This window comes from Hirundo rustica, chromosome 2 (assembly GCF_015227805.2).
Source record: "Hirundo rustica isolate bHirRus1 chromosome 2, bHirRus1.pri.v3, whole genome shotgun sequence".
NCBI classification, from domain to species: domain Eukaryota; kingdom Metazoa; phylum Chordata; class Aves; order Passeriformes; family Hirundinidae; genus Hirundo; species Hirundo rustica.
In genome coordinates, this window is record NC_053451.1 from 98,913,008 (window position 1) to 98,932,606 (window position 19,599).

The following is a 19,599-nucleotide window of genomic DNA, read 5'->3' on the forward strand; positions in this document are numbered from 1 at the left end:
CTTTCAATGACCTACTTCTGGGTATCTGGGAATAACCAGGAGCCTACCCAAACCACAAGAGTGCATCTAATTTTAGCAGCCCTTCATTTCATGCGTGCCAGCTTTTGTATTCTGCATCTCCAGGAAAAAAAATCAATTTCTTGCTGAGCAAAAGACAAAGTTTATTGGTTTTAAATCAGCCCCTTGTTGAGACACAATCACAGTGAAATCATTCCTCTTAAATTTTTTGAGCCTGTAATAGTCAGCTCAATTTTGCTTCAAAAACTAACAGTGAGCCCATTCCAATGGATCTACAGTTGCTGGTCTCTGAAGAAAAGGTCTAAGCAGCCCATGCTGGAGACAGCCTGGCAGCAGTTTTGTGTGCTCTCACTTCCCCCTGATTTTTAATTGACCAATAGCAAAAGGCTCAGATTCTTTCTAGGAAGTTTCTGTGGCTCTTCTAGCTCAGTTATAAGGAAATCTAGGAAAAGTTAAGGACAAAAAGGGATGCTAGTGTGTCAGCAGGGGCTCTGAGGACGCTGCTGGTGGTGTAGATGCTGGACAAAAGGTTTCTGATATATTTTGGATAGAAGAAGCACTAAAAAGTATGTGACCATTGTTAGGGCTGTGCAAGATTGAAAGGAAGCAAGTTCAGACATGAGTACAGCCTTCCTAGCTTGTAACACCTAAATTGGACTTTTAACACTGTTTCTCTTGCTGGGAGGGATGTAATCCCTCTCATAAAATGTCAGAGTCCACTGTAATTTTAGACTAAAACATGTGTTTAAGTCCCACCCACACTGGACAAGTGGAACTAACCCTTAGAGGATAGTGGGGACTGAGCATTGTGGATGTTTATTTGGAACATCACGAAACAGAAGAGGAATCAAGGCCACACAAAATATAATTACATAATCACAACAAACCCATTAGCAAGTTCTCCGGAGCCAGAAAACTTCCCAGCCAATGGGGTTAACCATAAAAACAAGCAGCACCTGCTGGCAGCTCTAAGCAGGCTCGGTGTGGTTTGGGATCGAGCTGAGTATCTGATCGTGTGTAGTGCTTCCCTCTGGAGCCCCTCCAGGCTGGCAGTGGGTGGCCTCTTCAGAGGCAGCTGTTGGCAGTGTATTTGTGATCCGTGTTTGAAGGGGCTGGGCAAAGCAGGCAGAAGGTCAGCTGGGCTGTGAAGCACTTAATGATGCGAGATGTGTTGAGTTTGGTGGAGGTGTTTGTCTCACCTCTGAATTTCCCGAGTTTTAAAGGACAACTTGCTTTGGCCTTAAAGGTAAACAGTTAGGAAAGCTGTTTATGGAAATACTTCTCTTAGACTCAAGCAGTGGCTTTAGAGGCCCACATTTAGGTTCAGTGATGGATTTGGAGAGTTTCTGGTCTGATGATCTGCTGAGGACAAGCAGGGAGTGACCAAGAGTGAGGATGCAAGAGCTCTAACACCGATCATAGAGTGGCAGGCTGCTGCAGGGAGGCTGCTGTGCTTCCTGGAAGAAGTGGCCTTGGACTCAGAAACAAGAAGTGTGAAATTGCTTGTACCTGAGCCTGTGAGCTGTTTAGGGGCTGTCTCAGCTGCCTACGTGGTACCACTCACTGGGCAGTGAACCTTGCACAGTTCTTGCTTTCAGGCTGGTTTTTCAATGTGTAGCAAATAAAAGGAAAAATAACTTGAAACAAATATTTCCTGTTCTGTGGTATTTAACAATGAAATTGTAAACCACAGAAGGGACCGGGCTTCATCTAAAGGTCTTTGAAGTCAGCAGAACTGTTTCCACTGATTTCAATGTGCTTTGGGTCCAGGCCATGGTGGAAGAAAGCAAATGTTTTCTGCCTCAAAAAGCATTAACCATTGGCATTCAAGGAACAATAAAGTCTTAGGTGTCAAATGTGTTCCTTTAAATAAAATAGTTAGAAGCTTAGTTAATTTCTATCTGCTTCCTAATAATTTGTCACTATTACACTAAAAAGGAATATGTTTTATAGAAGTCATAATCATACACTGAGAAGAAAAGACACTTAATGCTGTTATTTTCTTCCTATCCTCTTCCATTCCATTTTGTGTGTATTGTATTTCTCACTAAAGTAATGTTGCTTATGCTGCTGGTTGCTATCACAGATTGAGCAGTGTAGATTTCCAGTTGAATTAAACTTCACTGTAGTGATGGTGGCTGACAGATATTTTGAACTCATTATTTTTCAGTACAGTTTAATCTCTTAAACGTCACGGTGGGTTTGGTTTTGTTGTCGTGTTGGTTTTTTGTTTGCTTTTTTTTTTTTTTTGTGACTGAGAAGAAATAGGTCAGAGACAGAGAATTTGGTGTGGAAAGAGCTGTTCTTACAGGAGTGGTGTAGGGGATGCTCCTCCTATCGCAGGGTGATACACATAGGGGTGTGCAGCAGCTTCACGTGTAAAATCAGCAGTGGTTTTGCCCGCAAATTTTGTCCCACACAGTCATTAACTGCAAGAAAAGGAATCTATCTGCCAGCTGCCTACTGCCCAAGGATGCTGTCCTTGTGAATCAGCAGCCCTGTCAGGGTGTCAGAAGCCATCCTGGAGCCTGGCAGACGACAGCAGCCCACTGGGTGTTGTGTGTGTGTGTGTGTGTGTGTGTGTTTGTGTGCGCTGGGCTTCTTGTCACGCAACAGCAGAGCCTGAGCAGCTGAGTTTGCCTGTGCCCCAAAGCAGCCCCATCCAGCTGTGAGCAGCCAGAGAGGAAATCCCAGGCTGGTGAGCTGCAGGAGAGGGTGAGAAGACTCTGTTGGCATGGCCCGGCTGCATTACCTGCACCAAGAACCAGTGAACTGGCATTGGCTGAAGATACAGCAGGAGAGGATTAAAGGTGATGCAGAAAACAGGAGGATATGAATTAATGACATTTTCCAGCCTTCTTTAGCGATGGTAGTGACCAGCCATTGTGCATGTTACAATGAGAAGAATTTTTCAGTGAGAAGAATTTTTCCATGAGGCCTCCCCATTTCAGGGGATTTCTATGAAATAAACTCACTTGTCTTTTGACACCAAGCTTCGAAATGTTACAGAATCACAGAATATTCTGCATTAGAAGGGACCCACAAGGATCATGGAGTCCAGCTCTTAAGGGAATGGCCCATACAGAGATTGAACACACAATGTTGGTGTTGTTAGCACTGGTCTGGAACCAGCTGAGCCAGTGCATCATTTGGAGTTTATCAGGGTTTAGGAGTTAAGAACATTCTTCCAATTTGTAAGAGCCGTTGTTTACATTCATGGGAAAGCCATGAAGCAAGGCAAACATAACATAATTTTTAAAAATGTGTGTGTGTTTTTTTAAGCATCTGAGATAGCAAGCATAGTACTCTTTGTACTAAAGTGTGGGTGCTGCCAACCAGAGTCCATCAAGAGAGCAGTTCAGCTTGAATTTACTCCTTAGAAAATCTCCTCTTTCTCCCCCATATTTCTTCCCACTGCAGAGCTGCACTAATTTAAGTTGCATAAATACAGGAAGAAAAATCTAACAAAGGATTATGAAATCACTTTGTTCTCTTTCAGATGAGAATTCTGTGCCCTTCAGGCTGTCAGACTGGGGCATCATAGTGGTCTCAAGCTGAAAAATCACGTAATCAAAAAGGTAGATTTTCTGAAAGGGTATCTTACAGAAAACTGATTTCCATGGGAGTTATCTATATGCTTCGGTAAGTGTTTTAAAGCAATTAGAATAAATGGCATATGACAAAGCTTTCATAAATTTTTAATATATTAATGATTAACTTACTTCCTACATCTTTGTTGACTCAGTGGGAGAGTGACAAGGAACTGTGAGGTACCTATTTGGTAGCGTAACAAGTTGGACGATTTGCACGGGCACTTTTTTCCTCCTCCCTTTTGGAACTTGCTTCATCCAGCTGACACTGCTTCAAAGCCTTAGGCAGCTCTCAGACTCAGAGAAGTAAGTCCCCCCAATTTTTTTTAATATTATTTATTTTATGAAGTGCTGATAGAGAACAGATGGGAGAGATTTAAGTATTTATTTGTTTTCTATAAAGAATGCTTTCCCAGCTGGGAATTGAACAATTAAGTTTTCGTGCCTTAAACTATAGAGATATTGCTAAGAAGAGACCTTTGTTATTACTATCTTATTGTTGTTTTTGGTTTTTTTTGATTCCCTTTCTGCTGCAAGACTTACATTAAACAAAGGGTTTAGTTAGTAAACCATGTTCAGTATAGACCAATAAAGCTGCATCTAGGCTATAATACTTTTCAAAAGCAGGATTCGAATGTTAATTTAGAAATGCACGTGATGCCTGGCATCATCTAAAGCAAAAATATTTGCTTAAAACATGAAATAAGGGGAAATAAGTGAATTTCTGCTTACGTGGGCTGGTAAAAATAATTTCTTGCTCATTTTATGTAAGAAGAGTTCATCATGAACTTTCTCTTTAAGCTGGTTACAAACTGCAGTAGAATTCCTAGTTTTTTGGCAGGCAAGTGGGTTCAGACAGGGAGACTCAGACGTCGTTCTTCAGTTGAGCATTTTTTAGTGTATTTTATTTGAGCTGTGCTATCATTTACTAGGAAGCAAGTACAGTCTCCTATCCTTTTGGAAGGCTCTCCTTGCACCCACTTCCCCCATCTATGAAGGAAACCTCACCAGCAGGTCGCTGTGTGCAGCTTTTGTGCTCTCCCTCTGCCCCTTTAGCAGGCACTTCCTTACGTGCCCTTGGCTCAGGGAGTGCTCCTGCCTCCCACCCGGGTGCCTGTGCAGCATTTCCAGGCTGACATTCAAGTTGCTTCAGGAGTTCTTAATTTCTCCTGCAGCTCCAGGAAGCATTGGTTCCTGTTCTTTTGGCTGGGAGGTGTCCCCTCTTGGGTGACATCTTCCCATGCCCAAAGTGTGTGTTCAGTGCCCTCATCTTCCCAGTGGTGTGTGAGATTTCTGGGACCTAGATGTGGTTGTTTTATTTACACTGCTGAACCCTTACTGCTCTTTTGTCTGTGTCAGACACCCAGAGCAGACAAACCTTTGGGCTTCCTCTGCTTTCTGAAGCTTTCTGGAAGTATCCCACTTCAACTAGGCTATCTCAACATGGTCATCTGACCCTCCCATCTAAGCCTTAGTTTTTCAGGGGCTGTCATTCCTGGAATGTCTCTGAACTGTTCCACTGTGGCTCTAAATGGAGCTGCCTTCAAGATGGAGGCAAAACAATCGGTAGCGACTCTGATAATTTGGGGTCATCTGGGTCCTGGGTCAGTCCCACTGCCGTCTCACTGCCTACCAGCCTGCCATGGTTTCTTATGCTACAGGAGCTCAAGATGGGCTCAGCCACAGAAAAGTAAATTAGAGTGTGAAAAAACAGTGAGAATATATAGAAATTATCTGTTTCATTTTGTTCTATTATCAAAGCAAATCAAAACATTTTCCTGAAATAAGCAAAGGATTTTTACGCACCTCTTGACAGAGAAGAAATGAAGATTGCTTTAGTTTGCTTGTTTTGAAACACAGTGAAAAAATGGAAGCAGCTGAGTTTATAACACTGGACATTGACATTTGGAGGCACAGAGGACATAAGACATGTTAAATCTGGACATACTCTGCAATGACTTTTAAGACTCAAGACCCCACTAGTTTGTCTTTTCTAACTGGAAATACGTGTGCTAGTGACAGCTAAAATCTAAACATGAGCTATCAGAGTTCAAGACTTCATGAGTGTCAGGGAGATGTATTCAAGGAACGGGTCATAAATGCAGCTAATTTTATTTTTAGGAAAATAGGAACAAAAGAACTTTCACACTGACTGTTTGAAATGTCTATTGACGAAGGCAGGAATAGACTGATTTATCAGCCAGTGGTGGCAACTCTTTTGGCCTGGACTACAGCATGTAGATGGCCTTAGACATAAAGCTGTCCTTCAGGCAGAGCTGTGCTGAAACAGTGATGGCAGAAGGATAAAAACATTTCTGAAGCTCTCTTCTAGACACATCCAAACTCAAGGATCCATACAGTCTTTGAATACCATGTCAAGGATCATGCAATTTCTGTAAGACTTCCACAAATTTCCATGACAAGACCCAGCTCCGTTCCCTGCAGTTTCAGTGTTTGAGATTTTATGTTCCAGATGTTGATGACTGGCCAGTCCAGCTCTGCATGGTCCCAGAGGGGTAAGAGATACTGCAGAGGAGATGCTGCTGCTGGGGAATGAAATACCCAGCACACACAACCAAAGGACCTCTCCTAAATGGCAAACTCCCTTCAATGCCTCTGAAAGCTGCAGCCCTTTTGCTCTCAACCTATCATATGAAATGATGAGTTTAAAAACAAGTCTTGCAGGTGTGGTTGGGGGCTTCCTTATGCCACCCTACAATCTGGACATCTGTCCCTGGCACAGGCCTTCATCCCCCCAGGAAGGAGCCTGAGACTCAGTAACCTGAAAGGCCCAATTATATTTAAACACATGAATTAAGAGAGTTTGATAGCTTTTTTTCTCTCCTGCATTTGCCTGCAGGGTTTTTTAAGTCTCCGTGTCAGGAACTTAAGGCAGGGTGAGTTTTAGAAAGCAGTTCTGAAACCCAATGGATGCATATAGACTACTGAATGTAATTAAAACAGCTTTCTGGAAGGCACAGTATTAATCACAGAAGTGGAATGCATTTGGTGTAAATGAGGTTTCTCCACCCTCAGAATCGATATCATAGCCCCAGCTGTTTGTTACTAACAAGTACTGGAAGTAAAAGAAGTGCTGACAAAATTTCAAGATAGCTCCATTTCTGTTCTGTTATGCTGCTGACAATATCAGGAGTTGGGACTGTGGCCACAAAGAACTGATCTATGCAACTGCAACATTTCATTTTAGTCTTTTCAAAGGCAAGCCTGATGCACAGATGACCCAAACCCCCCCTCTATGAAACCACTTGGCCATTTTGAGAGCAGCTTGCATTTATTTTTTTTTCTCCTGGAAGCAAGCTTGCAACTGGAGGAAAGTCAACATGGCTCTCAGGCATCCTCTCCATTTGTTGAGGCTAAGAGTGGGAAACTTAAGTCTCATTCTGTCCCTCAAGTCCATGTGCAATGGCTTAACCTACTATTCATAAAGAAAAAGAGCTACTCACTGTGCAAAGCCTAATTTAAGTAAAATCAGCAATAAATACAAAAGGATCCTTCACGTTTCTACTTTTTGATAAATACACTGACATGTATCAACTTTTTTGTCTTCTCTGTGCAAATTTGCATTGAAAGCTAGCAAATTTACATTTAATATGCACCCCCTTAAGAAGACAGGCCGAGAAAGTTGGGGCTGTTCAGCATGGAGAAGAGAAAGCTGTGTGAGGACCTCACAGCAGCCACCCAGAATCTGAAGGGGACCCACAGGAAAGCTGGAGAGGGCTCTGTCAGGAACTGTGATAGCACAGGAGGGAATGGCTTCCACTGAAAGAGAGTTGGCTCAGATTAGATAGAAGGAATAAATCCTTTACTGTGAGGATGGTGAGACACTGGAATAGGTTGCCCAGAGAAGATTCAGACTCCCCATCCCTTGAAGGGCCAGGTTGGATGGACCTCTGAACAACCTGGTCTGGGGAGAGGTGCCGCTGCCCATGGCCGGGGGATTGGAACAAGATATCTTTAAGGCTCCTCCCAGCCCAAACCATCCTATGGTTCTATGATTCTGTGATTTTGTCTTGCTTTTACTTTAGTAGGGTATTTAGTTAAAAACATATCTGTGAAGGAAAGCCCTTCTAAATGAAGGAAATGAAAGATATATTTAGAGAGAAAATGGCTGCCAGGTGAGAAGGCTGCAGAAGCAGCTCACTGTTTTGTAGCTACTCCCAGAAGATATTGGGGTGCTTGTTGGATTGAAGTGAGTAGAGTTGAAATGAAAATGTGGATGAATTCATGGGATACTGAAAGATGGCACTGCAGCCACCTCTCAAAACCACTTCTCACTGCGTTCAGTGAAAAGGGTTTTCAGCCATGCTTTTCATCCTCTGACACAGACACCGCTGGTTCCTGCTGGCCACGTTGCCTTCGTAGGCTGACTCCATCCCATGAAGGAGCTGGTCTGCAAAGTTGGAATGCTGAAATCTGCAGCTCTGAGTGAGCTCCTGAATCAAGAACTGCATGTCAGTGACACCACCTAATTACTCAGAAGATCTCCTGTAGCTGACAGAATATGAGTTCATTTGCCTTAGGACATTTCATCTAGTGATTGTGTTACATCATTGTGTTATTCAGACCATACAGGTAACCTTACTACACTAATTAAATTAATTCAAAATATTTATGTAATTACTAAAGCATGAAACTGGCCAGTGCCATCTGTGTTAGCACACTGCTATATGATCTGGATTTTGGACTGTATTTGATCCAATATACCTCAAACATGCAGGGACTGAGCTTTCACATTTTTCTCCCAGAAGGCTGAAAAGGGCATTTGCACAGGGACCAGAAGTTTTAATTTAATAATAACAATAATAAATAAAATAAAAATAAAATATTCGGGGTTTGTTGGTTGGGGTTGTTGGGTTTGGGGGGTTTTTTTTTTTTTTTTTTTTTTTTCCTGTGGATGACAAGTTGGTGACAGATCAAATTCTTCCTTTCCGAAAGGGATGCCTCTGTCCTTGAAATCCACAGGAATGGCACTGCTGGTGTTTGAGCCAGGTTCTGCACCGGCATCACCCCCCTCCTGCGGACAGAGACTGGTGCAGGGGCACCGCCGAGGGCCAGCCGGGGCAGAAGCTGCCAAAGCCGTGACCCAGGCGCTGCTGTAAGCCCCAGCCGGCCGTGACCGACCTTCCCTCCCTCCTTCCCCGCCTGCCTCCTCTCTTCCCCTTTGAGCTCACTCTAAGGGAGGTGCTGGCATGCCTGAAATCCTGGAGGACGTCGCCCTCTGCAGCTCGCTCCCAGTTTTAGTTGGCATCTGCAAGAGAAATGTCTCGTTTGGGGTTTTTTGTGGAAATACTCGCCACTGTAGTTCTGAAAAATCAATTCATCTTCCTACACGTGGGAGAAAAGGAGTTTCCCTGATCCTCTTTGCCCAAAGACTTCCTTTAAAACCAGTGCTTCTGGCCAGTGATACATACCTATTGTCTTTTCATTATGTCAGCAAAACCTATAGTGTTTATTAATATTAAAAGTGATAGAGACTGGAATGAGGAACTAGAACTTTTTTTTTTTTTAAAATTCTGACATGTTTTCATATGTCAAGAAAAATCCTGTAACTATTTTACCTTGATATTTTGCTTCTTATTTTCATGTTGAATCTCAGTACCAGGAGGTTGTTAAGTATAGGCTCCTGTTTGGTTTTCCAAAATAGACAAGCATGAGAACTGTAATTTAATTTCATCATTGATTTCAAAAGGACTTCTTTTGAACCTTGTTTTTTTCTCTAAATCAGTGATACCTGACTAGATCAAATGTGCTCCAGTGAGCAGGGTGTGGAAAAATGAGCCAAAATGAATCATTTCCTACATAAGCAATTTTTTGTGTCTAGACACCCGATAACTCATCTAAAGCCCATCTTTGTTAACTGGTATTCTCCAGTGTTCTCAAAATGTCTGTATAAGCCTTCAGTTCTTTCATCCTGTGTGTTTGCTCGTTCTGTGTTTTTTTGAGACTATTAAAGGGAAAAAGCTCTTTCCTAATTTTTAATTTTATAATTCAATTCTGGACACAATTCTAAGTATCTCAGCAGGTTTGATAGTAGGCTTAGAATCACATTTACTCTCATTTAATTTTGTGAGCAGACAGTTGGGTACCTTCAATCGATGAAGTTTTATGCTGATACTACACTCTGAAAAGCTGTTGATGATAATGATTTGCCTGCTGACATATCTTTTATGACCTTGATATCAGCAAGTTGTTTAAATTACGGTTTATGGTGTACACAAGAAGTGTTACAGAGATATGGGCTTTACACCAAATGATACCTTCACATGGTTCAGGTTTGGCTTTTGTGTGCTCCACTGATTCCAAGAGAAGGCAAATGGAGTCGGCACAGGACTCCTCTGCTCGCGCCCTTTCCTGTCCAGCACCTTCCCATCACTGGACAGGAACAGAAATGAGGATATTTTGAGGGAACTGAGACAGAAAGAGGGGCTACTGTGCTCCATGCCTGGTAAAAAATATTTCATTAGAAAGGGGGGTTTATTATCACTTTGTAAATAATGCAGCAAATTGAGAAAGTCTTTATAAATTGGTTTCAGTTTAAGTAGATAAAATACAAAAGACTCTTCCAGAGCAATTTTCTCCATGCTGGAGAGGATTAAATGTACACTTCCAATAATGGAGATTAATATATCCCACAGGAAATCAGTCCTATTGGAGATACATAGATGGAGTGGGAGGCCAAAATGATAAAATTGCAGATGTTGCTGTGTTTGGCTGGCATCAAAAATCACTCTGTCCCATCCTCTCATGGCTGGCATCACCTTCAAGACTGAAGTAAGTATGTAGTGAGCACTGGTATGAGAAGACGGACACTGTCTGCTTAAGGCCATATTGTTATCAAGATATTTATTTTTTAAGATTTGCACAGGTGGATTTTTGCAACTAGATTGTATTGCTAACTGAATCTTAAGGTTACCTTAAGATCAGTAAATAGAAAAATTGCTGCTTCAGTCTTTACGTTTAATGTTTAATACACAAAACATGGTAGCAGACATGTCTTATTAGAGTAAACTTGGTACAGTATTTCAGAACTGTATTACAGTAGAGTCTTGAATGAAATAGGAGCAGTTGAAAAAATATTTTTGCAAACTTATGGAATAAACAGATCCCTAGAACTTGTCAGATTTACATAAATTTGATGCCACATCTTCATTGATCACAGATCATTCCTGTAAGTGAATTGTACAAAAAATTTGTAAAAAAGACACAGGAAATAAAGTGTTGATTTGTTTCTCTCTCTCTTTTTTTTTTCTTTTTTTAATACAATAAAACCATTATTTGCACTCAGAATGTACGGTCAGCAAACAAATCTTCAATCTAAATTACTAAAATATTTTCCAGCACAGTTTTAGGATGATTTAAACTGGGCAATTTATAAATAAGTGGAATTTGCAAAGGCAAAGCACCAAAAAGACCTTGGGTGGGAGAGCAATAACAGCATAACCAGGCTCCAGCCCCTGTGCAGTGTTACATTTCTGATTAATTCAAATGTTTCTGCTAATGCATTCATGACTAATTAATCTGAAAATGGCCAAAGTTCAGTGGTTGTTGTTAGACTTTGTGGCCTGGATTTGCTCATGCCTCTGGACTGCAGAATTTTTTGTCTGACACTGGTCCCAGCAGCTCTCAGTAAAGACAGCAGAAAAAGCTGAAGTCCGTACAGACTGGGCTCCAGCATCAAAGCCACAGCTGCTGGGAGAAAGGAGCACAGATTCTGTTTTGTAGGGTCTCTTGCAACAGTCAGGAACCAGAGGATTTTCTCAGATTTTGTTCCTGCTAGCCAGTAACTCTAGGGCTCCGGATCACGTGTAATGTGTATAAGGATCTTTGAACATAATGGTTAATAACCAGAGAAGACAATAACTTGGAAAAAACCCCATTAATTTTCCTTTTGTGAAAATGTAAAAAGCAGATCTTTAGGAGAGCTAATCAGAGACTCCTTCTCCTCTGTGTGATACCATGACATATACAGAATTAAAACCTGTATGCTATTTCTCCATGGATATTAAATTTCAGCAGTTCATTAAAGTTGGGGAAAGATGACTGGCATCTCCCCTGTAAACACACATTCTCTTTTTCACTGACAGGTTCACCTATTCACCCAAATAATAACTGCTTTTGTCATTTTATTCTTTGTTTCTTTGCAGTGCCTCTCTCTCTTCGCATGGCAACTGTGTCTGTGACAGAGCAGGAGAGCTCCAAAGGATGAAATCCCTGGTCAGCACCTCACACCTCCAGCTTGCTGCCTTTGTTCTGGGCACGATAGGCTGGATCCTGTGCACCGTTTCAATGGGAGTTGTGGAATGGAGAGTGTGGCATGTGGACAACACTACTGTCATCTCCTCTGGCGTTGCCTGGGTGGGGATTTGGAAAGTCTGCTTCATCAGTTACCTTCATGTCTCACCTGGCTACAGAGAACAGTTTTGCCATAAATTCAGCGGCTATGACTCCTTCATCCCCCATGAAATTTATGCTGCTCAGGGCCTCCTGTTGATCGCCATGTTCATGGGCTTGCTGGGACTGGCTGCTACAATATTTGCTCTGAGAAATGTGTACATGGGAATCACTCACAAAACTCTCATTGCCCCGTTCTTCCTGGTGGGTGGCACCTTCTACATATTTGCTGGTCTGTGTGTCCTGATCCCCGTGAGCTGGAATTTCTATTCTGTAACTCACAACCAGAGCATAGCTTTTCCTCCTTCCTACTACATGCCCTCCAGTCCAGTGGCACAGGAAGCTGGTGCTGCCATTCCTGTTGGGATTGTGGCTGTCATCCTGCTGCTGCTAAGTGGGATGTTTTCTCTCTCATACAGATTTCCCATGACTGCAAACACTATCACTAAATCCTGACAGGACAAATCCCTCTGTGCTGTTTCAGAACAAGAGCATAGTCAAGAGGTAAGGACAGCAGCATCAGTGCTTGCAAAGTTAAGGAACTGCAGAATTTAATTTTATTCTATAGTAGCCACGCTATTTTCTTATATGAACCAGTTGAGTCACCATCTTAGTACTCACCTATTACTAGAGGTTTGTCTTTGAGATAACTGCTGTTGAGCAGCAAATGTGATTAAATTTTGCCAGTTGTCCTCTTTTATAAATACAACCATTATTGATTAATTTTTTTTTTTTGGTGTAAAATATTTACCATGCTCAAGGAGCTGACTTTGAATGAACTGTCCTGTAAGAAAAATGTGAAGCAACATATATTAAATGTGAATTTCTTTCCTTATCGATACTAAGCTCTTTTGTTGTTTATTTAGTTACATCTGTAGCAAAGTATGTTTTGTGACAAGTCAAGACTTTTAAAACCAATAATATGATTGTTGTCGTGGTTGTGTCAAATGACTCTTCCCTGACTTGTCTTACAAATGTCTTGCCAGTTTCTCCTCTTCCTCGAGGGCACATAAAGAGCCATTCCTCATTGCCTCTGTTTTGATTTCAAGCTATTTGCATTTTATGTTGCAACATGTTTGCCTGTGGGCAAGGTGTGCTCTTTAGTTCCTAACTGAGGCCGAGCCAAAAAGTCTGCAAGTGTTTGCTTCTTCATCTGACACCTCACTCCAAGTGTATTGCAAAAGACGGAAATAACTTGTACAAGTTATTACAAAACTAATGTCAAGATCAGTGCTCTCAGTAACCAGGAATACTCAGTGCAACTTTCAGGGTATGATTCATCTGATGTAGGAATCTATATCCAAAGCAGTCATTTCAGGTTCTGTTTATAATCAATGTAGAGACAAAGTCTGCCTTTTTCCAAGATGCCTACAATGGCTGGGAGATTGCATGCTCCCTAAAAACCTTTTTCTCTTAACCCACTGTAATGGCCATAGTAACCACAGTTGCTAACTGTGGCACATATAACCACACTTCACCTAAGAAAAAAAGAAATGTCCCAAATACTGCAGTAACAACAACAACAACAACAACAACAACAACAACAAAAAAGTTTAGAGATTGGGAGGAATGAGCCAACAGTGTTGACAAAGGGATGATCTCTTGAAAGAGATCCTCAAAATGTTATTACATTTTTAAAGAAATGCCACAGAATTAAGTAATTAGCAATTTAATTACTACTATTACCACTATGTATTACAACTACTATTACCACTGAGTAATTTAGTTTTACTCTTTTAATTGTCCTCCATTTTTAAAAATACTCAGGGGTTCAGAGAAAGAAGAAGAAGAAAAAAAGTAATTATTTTTAAGACATTGCAAGACAAGGCAAAATGCCAACAAACCAGGACATCTTGCTGGTGATTGTAACTATCCCAGCTTGTTCTAGTAGTCTAATTTTTCCTATACATCTTCTCTTTGGCTTGACTTTGCTGTACTGTCTGACAATATAGAATCTCCACAGCACCTTCATTTCCTCTCCAGTCTCTTCTGAAATACCATCATTGGTAATTTTTCCATTGCTGCAAAAACCTATCTTTTTGTTTATGATGCTGTAAGGCACTTTGAAGTGGTGTTTCAATGAAGGCAATTTAATAGATTGTTTCTTATATATTGTTTCCCATTTGGTTTCTAAAGCGCATTCTTTACAATATTGGTAGGTTTCAGTTTTAAAGGTACAAATCAATAGTACTGTCAGTAGTACTGTCATCTCTTCCCTCAGGGCCTACAATAATATTAGATTATATCATATTATAGTTGTAAGGAAAAAAACCAAATCTCTCCATGTGTTTATGCCACTAATAAACTCATTACACTAGTAAACTACCAATATTCCCTGGCAAGGAATTACATCTTTAAGAGAAAATTACTGATTCTTTGATTCTTTTTGAGTTAATGTATGTACAGAAATGCTGGCAAACCCAACTGTATTTGTTAACTATATTCAATAAATTATTGGGTTCATTTGCTAAAGAGAAAGGAACAAACATCCTCAGGGACATGCCAGGTTTCTATTTTGCTGCTACTGCTGTTTCCACTGGGAATTATATTCATCTTCTCTGATGTGTGGCTATGAAATATTGGTTGTGTGTCAAACACAGACTAGATGGTGACGGAATTCCTCAGCTAAACACTGGAATAGATTACCTAAGAAGATGTGAGGATTTTAAATAAAGTTTTGTCCAAAAAAAGTTTAGGCAAATATGCCAGGAAGACCGCAGGTATGAGTGAGCCCATCTCAGGAGAGAAGGCTCATCTAGATGGAACCCTGGCATCCTTTCCCAGTCTCTCAATAGTTGCATGATCCAGATTCTATGTTGATACGTGGTAAAATATAATCTATGTTCAAATACTAATCTATATGAAAATTCCAAGTCCTTCTCTGAAGAAAAGATAGGGGAAAAATCTTACAGAATCATGGAATCATTTAGGTTGGGAAAGACCTCTGAGATAATTGAGTCCAACCTTCGGTCATCACTTTGTCACATAGGGCATGGTACTGAGTGCCATGTCCAGCCATTCCCTGAGCACCTCGAAGGATGGGGACTCCACCAGCTCCCTGAGCAGCCCATTCCAATTCCTGACAACCCTTTGAGTGAAGAATTTCCAGTCTGAACCTCCCCTGGCACAGCTTGAGGTCCTTTCCTCTTGTCCTGTCACTGGCTGCCTGCGATAAGAGACTGACCCACCTGGCTACAATGTCTTTTAAGGGAGTTGTAGAGAGTGATCAGGTCGGACATGAGCCTCATTTCTCTAGGCTAATCTTAGCTCACAACAAAGGAGAGGCAAAACTTCCATTGATTTCAAAGCATTGAGCCTGTCTGACCTTGATCCATCAGGGCAGTGTGATTCATTAAAATTAAGTGAATGTTTGTGTTCATTTCAATTTTGATACTGGAAGAAAGCAGAGCCCCTGCACTTTTCCTTCACCAGCAAGGTGGTATAGTTTCTTTGTGTATATTTCCATGACACATTTGTTTTAGATTCGAGAAGCTAAGTTACCTTTCAGCAGGTCAGTTTACCATGTCAGTTGTGCATACATAGGTACTTTTAGGGATTGTCTGTAAAATCAGGCAGCTGAAACGGTTTTGGTTTAAAACTCAAAAATGAAAAATTATTTTGGAAGGCTATTTTTAACATAGACTGCTTTAGAGACCTACTCAGTAGCCTGGCCCCACACTAATTTGTAGCAGCACAATTGAGGACAGGCAAGAAGCTGTCATGCAGGCAGGAGTGAGTGACCAGGGCTGTGAGGTAGAGAGATAAGGAGCAAAAACCTCCTAAGCAAATTTTACCACAGAATAGATCATATCACAAAGCCCCATCTCTCCAGCTTCAGTGCAAACTGGGACCTGCTCCCTCCCCAGTGACAGCACCACTCGCCTTGTGGGCTCCACCCTGTCTAGGAATGTTTCCACACTGGCCTCAGTCTACACATAAACCAGTCTCGCTTTATTTTTTCTGAGCTGACAATAAACAACCTTGTGATTCACTCACGTCTGAATTCACTGCTGGGGGAATAATCTGAACACCAAGACTCCCTTTGAGTTCTGCTGGGTGATAATGATAAGGCCCCCATCTTTGACCTCCATAACATAGTCCTTGGCATTAATCCACCACAGGATGCATTTTCTTAATCTTATTTACATGTACCATCTACCTCACCTGTCCGTTCATGGCCACAGACTAAAAAATATATGAATATACTTCAAGTATTCCTCCAGGATGGATGATTAAATAGAGAATGGAGCTGAACAGTGCCTAACAGAAAAACAGCCCTACAGCATAAACCCTGCTGAGATTTTCACCCCAGATGAATATGCAATTCAGGACAACTGTCACTTGTGTTAAGGTAAAGGAAGCCGGATGAACTGGAGACATTGTAGTGCAGAGTAGGTCATTAAATTAGTCAGGTAAACAAAATTTTTATTTGAGTCAGCAGTTCTATGTGAAGACAGTCTCAGTTGCAGATTTAGCTGATTAAAAACAATGCTAAGCTCAGAAAGAAATGTCTTTGTTGTCACATGCCTAATGGTATATTACAATGATGAGGAGGGTGTTTCAGGGATACTTTCAGAGCTTCGAACATTTTCTCCTTACAATGCAAAAACTGAAATGTCACAGCCAATTTCCTCCTCTTTGGGTCATTAAATACTTTAGAACAAAGAGGTTTTGCTTAAAAAAAATGTAAGCCTGGCTGGCACAGTGTTAATGGCAAATTGTTTTCTTAAAATAGGAAACCAATGTACATTAAATTAAAGGTTCCCAGAAGAGAATTCTTCTCTGTAAAAAAGATACCTTTTTCAAAACTGAACTGGGATTCCTTTCATTCTTGCCAGCATCTGTATTGTCAAATCCAGTATCAGCTAATAAAAAACATATTTTTCAACTGACCTATTTCCCTTTCCACTGCTCATATAATTTACTGTTTCCCTTGCTTGAGAGGGTTCAATAATTAGGCGGGTGCTTTGGAGTGTGCTGGCTCTTAATTACTGTGTCAAAACCAACTGCATGCCAAACAAGAAAATGTAAGTGATTCTCATCTCAGAATTATAAACCAAATAAGTCATGGCTCAAAACTGGGACTGGAGTGCAGCATGCAATGTTAATATCCAGTTCACTGAATGTCACATCACTGCCTTCCTCTCGGGCTATATGTGGGAAAGATCAAGTTTGAGGTTAATTCCCAGGATGCTATTTTGAAGAAGCACATACATTCTGACTGTCCAAGGTTACTTCATGTGCAGGCCGATTTTCAGCAGCTGAATACATGGCCCCATTATAATATAAATAGAAATAGATAAAAAAATCAGATTTTGATCTCAATAAACATTACCAAAATATTACCAGATACCCAAGATCAGTTGAGGAGAAAAGTTTGTAAATGCCCACCCCGTTTGTCCCCCACAGCCTCAGGAATGACACTGCAATTAGGTGAGACAGCATGTGAGAAACAGAATGAGAGGCATTCATGGTAACCACAACTATGTAGGTGCATTGCAGCTGCTAGCTGACTGAAATTGGGGGGGAGCGGGGGAGGGGAATCCCTTGAACACCAGAAGTGCTGAAAAAACTCTGGAGACTACAGTACTAGAAATGAAGCATTCACTGGTTGGGGAAGAGATTTGAAATATTGGTGTTGTTGCTGAACACTTTGAAGGTATGGGAATAAAACTGGTCAATATGGAGAAGTTTCATCTGTCTCTGTAGGAACTACAAAATACCCAATAACTATCCCTGGCTTAAAAAAGGACTAGATCTTAGGGGAATTTGAAATCATTTAAAGACAGATCCCATGTGATCTTCACTGAAAATCTTCACTGGTCTGCATGCAACTTTCAGAATAACCGATTTTAGTGGACCTCACATCTGAGCTTTAGAATTCCAAATATGTGTAAGATCTGACACATATTTTCTCCTTATGACAGTTCCCCTTTTGTAAAATAAAGACAGTAGCAGCTCACAAAAAGGAACAATAATGAATACATAAAAGTATAATGATTATTATGATGGAAGCCACAGAAAGTATTACAATAGATCTGCTGAACCACTGGGTTTTGTTCATATTCTGAAGCCAGACTCAGGGATGCAGGGGTCCCCTGGGTGTGTGATGCTGCCTTGCTGTAGCCAACAGAGCAGAGACAGCAGAGGAATGGTGTCATGCAAGGCAAAGGGGAGGAAACTGGGATAGCAAGGGAAAAGAAGGAAGAAAGAGAGGGAATAAAAGGGAAAAACAGGCAGATTGTAGGATGCTATACAAATTTTTAAAAATTAGTGCTGTTTGACAGCATGATAATAAATATTTGACTAACAAGTGATTTTGTGAAATCTGGAAAAAAAAGGATAAACAACAAAACAGGAATCATGTTTCAAAGTGAAGCTAAAATGAACAACAACAAAAAAAAATTACATGAAAAGGGAGGTAGATGATACAGAAGGGAACAATGCAAAACAGCAGAGAGGGCCCCATCATATCCACATCTAACCACATCGGCTTTGGCAGAGTCCTCCTTGGGGGCAATGACTCAGGTGGGAACGACATCCTTTACAACACTGTGGACATCAAGGACTCCACTGATGGAGTACCAGCAGCAACCAGGTGTGCTGAACCCCACTCTGCTGCCCGGGCCAGGAAGTAAAATAATTTGCTATACTTCCCTCTACTCCCATGTATCCATCCTGGATGTGCTTGTCTATGGCATGGCTGGGGCAGCTGTCAGAGGCTGACCACGCCATAGACAAGCCCTGTTTGGTACCACCATGGTATCACCGTGCCCTGTTTGGTACCACCCTCAGCTGATCTGCCTGAGGTAAGTTGGGCTGCATGCTGGGTGCCACCTCCCGTGCAGCACCAAGCACGGCTTACCAGGGATGCCTTTGTCATCTCCTCCAGCACTGCTCAGGTGGGAACTGGGAAACTTGAGTGGCCACTGCAGAGTCTCCAGGGAGTTTTCAACAAAGGTCTATCACAGAGTTAGGCTCAGTGAAGACTTTACCCCCTGGAAACCCTGGATGTTCAGAAGCTTACACTGGCTGCTGCAATTCTGGGAGCACTATGTATGACCTACAAGCTTTCTTCAAAGGGCTATAAGGGCTGTGCTCAAAATCCACAGATCAGCTTTTTCCTAGCTGGGGGAATATGGAAAATTATCACTGGCCTATGTGTGTTAATCCCTGAGAGCTAGTTTCTGGTCTGCAGTATAAGCCACGGTGTCTCATTTCCCCCGCTGCCCACGGCAGCCTGGGGCGCAGGAAGCCACTGCTGCCGCTCCTACCGGCATCCCTTGTCCTGCCGCTCGCAGTGGGACCTTTCTTTGTAACATAAACATGCCATTGTTCTGGATGCCAAGGCTCCTTCTGATAAATCAGGCCTCAGATGCCTGCGAGACGTGTGGCAGCATAAACATAGCAAACCAGTGACTTCATCTGCTCAAGGAGCTCTCTGAGTTCAGCCCTGACTCTTCAGTGACATTCATCCACTGCTGTCAGTTCATTCAAGGGAATGGAAATATACTGTGTGACTAATTATTTTCAGCCAAAAAATTATTTTTATTAGCTAATTTTGAAACACTGCTGTGTT

The 19,599-nt window shown here is 41.6% G+C and overlaps 1 protein-coding gene across 1 annotated transcript; it reads left to right on the plus strand.

Moving 5' to 3' along the window:
* The first annotated feature begins 10,353 nt into the window (after window positions 1-10,353).
* On the plus strand, window positions 10,354-12,476 carry CLDN34 (claudin 34). The gene is made up of 2 exons (XM_040056961.2): window positions 10,354-10,400; window positions 11,774-12,476. The coding sequence occupies exon 2, from the start codon at window positions 11,832-11,834 to the stop codon at window positions 12,474-12,476; it is 645 nt and encodes a 214-aa protein (XP_039912895.1). The 5' UTR covers window positions 10,354-10,400; window positions 11,774-11,831.
* The last annotated feature ends 7,123 nt before the right edge of the window (window positions 12,477-19,599 follow it).